Source organism: Chionomys nivalis, chromosome 2, assembly GCF_950005125.1.
Source record: "Chionomys nivalis chromosome 2, mChiNiv1.1, whole genome shotgun sequence".
In the NCBI taxonomy this organism is placed as follows: Eukaryota; Metazoa; Chordata; class Mammalia; order Rodentia; family Cricetidae; genus Chionomys; species Chionomys nivalis.
This window is the reverse complement of record NC_080087.1, coordinates 112681561-112686570: the sequence shown is the minus strand read 5'-3', so window position 1 is coordinate 112686570 and position 5010 is coordinate 112681561. Positions and strand designations below refer to the sequence as shown.

Genomic DNA, 5010 nt, shown 5'->3' with positions numbered 1-5010 from the left:
CAAAAGGGAAATGTGGACAAGTCACACACAGGATCAACTTTCCTAGAGTCTCAGATTCACAGTTAGTTGTAGCTACAGTGGAGTTTGCACATAGAGCTAGTCTCCTCCTTCCAGTGTTACTCTACTCAGGTCCAAGCCCTTTGAGTGGCATCTGCATTCAGAGTGGATCCTTCTCAGATTTTGTAGTTGCACATAACAACTACCTCTGCAAGCATCTTGACAACCCTACATCGAAACCTGCTTTATTATTGTCCTAAGTGGGTCTTAATCCAGTCAACTTCACAGTCATCATTGAGCATCTTTGCACTTACCAAAACATGCTCTACACTTAATGGTGAGATTATTTGGTTAATCTATTAGGAGCCATGAGGAAATATTACATTTTGTTTATAACAGTACCAGCTTTTGAGTTGGATAGAAGAGTCTATACTCTTGGTTAATATAGAAAGCAATGCTTAATTGTAGAGCATAATGATAACTGATGATGGGGACCACATGCATCCTGTAGCCATGGGTTAGAAAGGTAGTGTGATGCTGAAATGCTGAACTCCCAGGAGATTTCACACTAGAGAGAGTAGCCTTGACCATGACTATGACTATGCCCATGACCACATTAGGCTACATATTCAAATAACTTGTAGTTTATTCTTGAGAACAAGGAGGTAGCATGGAATGATATAACCAGAAGTGATACTATGACTTCAGAGAAGTTTAGGAGGGCATGTGGGAACTTCTGAAAATTCACAGATAAGATGCTTGCATTATAAAATGACAGTCATGTCCCCAAATCGACAGTGCACTACAAATAGCTTGAGTCAACCATGTTGCCAAGGACAAAAGAAGGCTGAGATCATAACTGGCCATGTTCCCTAGTATGACTGAATATATGTGATTACAAAGACGAATGGAAAGAGAAGATATTGTAGAAGACCATACTATCTTGTGAATTAAGGATAAGAATAAAATTGAGTTCTGTTTCTCAAAGTAGAGGAATGCCGATTGTGAGTAATCATTTTTGTCTTGTTTCATTTAACCTCTTAATATGGCAAACACCATTCTTGTACCTTAGAGGATTTCTGCAAAGCACAAAAAAAATGTTTTATTTTCTTAATTTTGCATTAGATAGATGAGGTTGGAGGTAGTTTGGTTCTTTTCCCTTCTTCCTTCATTTTCCTTGCTCCTTCTCCCTCCTTTCTATCCCTACCTCCCTTTTTCCCTCCCTCACATCTTTCTTTCCTCCCTCCCTCCCACCTTCCTTCCTCCCTCTCTTTTTTCCTTCTTCCTTTTCTTTCTTTATTTCCTTCCTTTTCTTTCTTTCCTTCCTTCCCTTCTCTCTTTCTATCATTTTTTCTGTTCAGTCTCATTCACATTTCCATTATCCTTTTCTCCAGTAACTCCATGTACTATCAGAACACTCAGAACAAGTATCTTTTATAAAATAGTCATTAAAATGTCCATACTGGGGGAAATTTCAGTTCGGGACAGGCTAGAGGAGTTCCGTCTGCGGAGCTGCGGAGGTCTCTGTTGCGGAATTGTGGAGGATTGTTTCCAGAAACTGCGTCAGGATGCCTTTATCCCATTTTGCCAGTCGACTTCGGAAAGACTTAAGCACTGAAATGATTCGAACTAGCATTGCTCACAGGAAGTCCTTGTCGCAGAAAGAAAACAGACACAAGGTGTATGAACGAAATAGGCATTTCGGCTTGAGAGATGTCAACATTCCACTGGAAGGTAGAGATCTTGTTAATATACCTGAGTTGCCTCAAAGCCTCGCTCCAGAAAAGGCCACTACCAATACGAAGTCAGAGAAAATGGTTCTGAGTGACCAGCGGAAACAGCTCCTTCAAAAATACAAAGAAGAAAAACAGCTTCAAAAATTGAAAGAACAGCGAGAGAAAGCTAAGCGAGGAGTATTTAAAGTGGGTCTCTACAGACCTGACGCCCCCGGCTTCCTCGTTACAGACAACAGGAGCTTGAAAGCTGAGCCGGAAAAGGCTTTTCCATACACCGGGCGAATTACAAGATCAAAGGCCAAAGATCATATGGAACACACTAAGATTGATAGTAGGAACGCCCTTCAAGCAGCACGGTTTGGCCAAAAACAGACTTCTGAGAAGAAAATACCGTACAAAGAGAAAAAGGCTGTACAGTCTGTGGTGCCGTCAGGGAAGATGACCGGAGCAGCCGCTACTCAGAGGACAAAGCAGATGACCGGAGCAGTTCCGTCTGCCACAAGCAAGCCAGTCACAAGAGTTGCTGGGGAGAATGAATCTGAAAGAGTGGGGCCAGGTAGAGGAAGACCTGCCAGAAAGGTGGACGCCAAGCCTGACAAGGTCATTCCCTCTAAAGGTGCTAGTGAAGAAAATCGTGTGGGTCCACAGAGCAGCGTAACAAGTGGAACGGGTCAGGACAGAGTCTTCCCAGCCATGGGGAGCTTACCGAGGACAGTCCCTGCAAAAGCGAGGACAGTTCCTGCAAAAGCGAAGCAAAGGAATTCCTTTGCGCCCGAGCATTGTGTGTTTCAGCCACCTCGTGGGCTGAAGACCTACCCAGTGGCGCCTACGTGTCATAGAAGTGACCACGCCCTCCTGACGCCCTGGAGCCCTTTGAAACTAGATGGCTCTACAATTCAGGATTCAGCAAATGGACTCTTGGTACAAAAGTCTGTATCGGTGCAGCAAGAATCAAATAACTTAGAGCAGGATTTAGCGTCTCCGGCAGCCTGTGATGAAGAACATGTCTTAAACCAAAAGGAAGCGCCTGCTACAAATTGCAGTTGCCTTGCGGTGGACGGAGCCACATCCCTGGGAGTAGCTGAAGGGCAGGTGTCTCAGCCACAGCATGATGTGCCGTATTTCAGAACAATCCTCCAGTCAGAAACTGACAGATTGACCTCGCACTGCCTGGAGTGGGACAGGAAGCTGGACCTGGACATTCCTGATGATGCTAAAGATCTTATTCGCACAACAGTTGGTCAAACAAGACTCCTTATTATGGAAAGGTTCAAGCAGTTTGAAGGACTGATAGATAACTGTGAATATAAACGAGGTGAAAAGGAGACCACCTGTTCAGATCTGGATGGATTTTGGGATATGGTTAATTTTCAGGTCGATGATGTAAACCAGAAGTTCAACAACCTGTTCAAACTTGAGGAAGCTGGATGGAAAAACAATAATAATTCAAGCAAAAAAGTTCTCCGGAAAAAGACTGTGCCTGTTGAAGCAAACAGAACAAAGCAGGATGATGCAGGAAGAATGGCTGCTAGAAACCGCCTCGCTGCCATAAAGAACGCGATGAAAGCGAGGCTGAAGCAGGAAGAGCATGCCCCGGTGGCAGCCGTGGAGACACCAAAGGAAGTTGACAAAATAGTGTTTGATGCTGGGTTTTTCAGAATTGAGAGTCCTGTTAAATCATTTTCAGCACTTTCTTCTGAGCGTCGTTCTCAGAGATGTGGAGCGCTCATACCTGCCAGCAGAGTCATGTCTGAGAGCGGGGCTGCAGGGGACCTTCAGAGACAAAGGAGATCGCTGGAGAATCCTGACCCTCAGAGCAGCAAACGTGAAGGGGTCAATAAGACGTTTTCAGACACCCTTGAAAGCAGGTCCAGCAGAGCAGACGACACTTGGTGTCCTGGAGAGCGAGAGTCAAGTGCCCTGGACCATGCTGTAAATAAGATAAATGTAGAAATGGATTGTTTCCCCGCTGAGGTGATGAATTTGCCTCTTCCTGCCGGTCGAGTGGCCGGTGACACCAAGCAGAGAGAAGCACGTTCTGATGTGGAAGGCGTGGAGCTACAGTCTACCTCCCAAGATGTGCTGATGAGTGACCCTGAGAAGAGCTCCCCCTCACCAGACGCCTCCCAGGAAGACTCCAGAGTGTCCCAGTCAGAACCATTACATAGACAGCTCACTTCTGAACACCAACTTCTTGATCCACCAGCCCTAAGCAATGCCAGTCCCTGTAAACAGGTGGAGTCCAGACAGCAAGGTCGTGCCAGACACATCTCCTTTGGGGGTGACCTCATCGTCTTCTCGCCTCTGAGACTCCGCAGTCAAGAGCACCAGCAGGGTTTTTAACTTAGAAATAATTCCAGACATTTTTTTTCATATCATTACTTCTCTGACACATTGTTAAATTGTTGGAAATTTTAAAAATATGCTTTAGTATTCGCTTCTCTTTGCTGTATTTATATTGTATTACATAGTCTTTTAATGCCCAGTGTTCATCAAGACACTTTGGTGATGCTGTACAAACAGTAGGTTTGTGAAATACTAACATGAAGCAAATCTCAAAAAAAAAAAGTCCATACTGATACTATCCACTTATGTGCCCCTCTTTATTATTTTTATACTTCATACATTTTAAAAATGATATATTGTTTTATTAGTGAGGCACTTCAAACCTCTTTTGGGAAAAAAAACAATTTACAAACAAACAGTAAAAAACCCAAGTCAGTTGGTATAGAAAATTGTCCCTAAACCAAGTTAGCATAAACTTTGAAACCACAATGACTAGGTTTAAATCCTCCCTTTCTCACTTAGTTTCTAGCAGACTTTGGTCATATTTTCTGAGTGTCAGATTTCTTGTACGTGAATGGGATTAATAACAATGCCACACCTAAGGTCACTGGGATTAAGTGTCTTGCTGTCTCTAATTCAGAATGTTGACTAACATGTAGTAAGATATCTTTCAGTACCACCCATTATTAATGCTAATCTTTCCATATCAAGCTATGTAATAAAGGTTTGGACTTAGAAATGATGTCCAGGAAATCACACAGCCTGGGAATTATAAAGGCTTACTTATGAATAATGAATGGTTCAGGATACAAAGAGAGTTTAAATATTATCCAGCATAGCCTTCTTATGTTACATAGAGAAAACAAATGTCTGAGGTCCTGAAAGCCTGGGAGGTTAGCTTGGGTCATCTACTCCTAGGAAATGGCAATCATTTTTCTAAGAAGCAGGAGCCAGGCCCAGAGACTATGGGTGGAAAAAGAAAGAGCACCAA

At 43.3% G+C, this 5010-nt stretch overlaps 1 protein-coding gene across 1 annotated transcript; it reads left to right on the top strand.

Moving 5' to 3' along the window:
- Positions 1-1496: 1496 nt before the first annotated feature.
- Positions 1497-4144, top strand: LOC130870036 (disks large-associated protein 5-like). Its single transcript, XM_057762608.1, has one exon. It carries the CDS (start codon positions 1566-1568, stop codon positions 4074-4076), a length of 2511 nt encoding a protein of 836 aa, XP_057618591.1. The 5' UTR covers positions 1497-1565; the 3' UTR covers positions 4077-4144.
- The last annotated feature ends 866 nt before the right edge of the window (positions 4145-5010 follow it).

Bases quoted from the DNA above. Each gene is read 5' to 3' on its own strand.
- LOC130870036 (XM_057762608.1), top strand. From the start codon at position 1,566: ATGCCTTTATCCCATTTTGCCAGTCGACTTCGGAAAGACTTAAGCACT.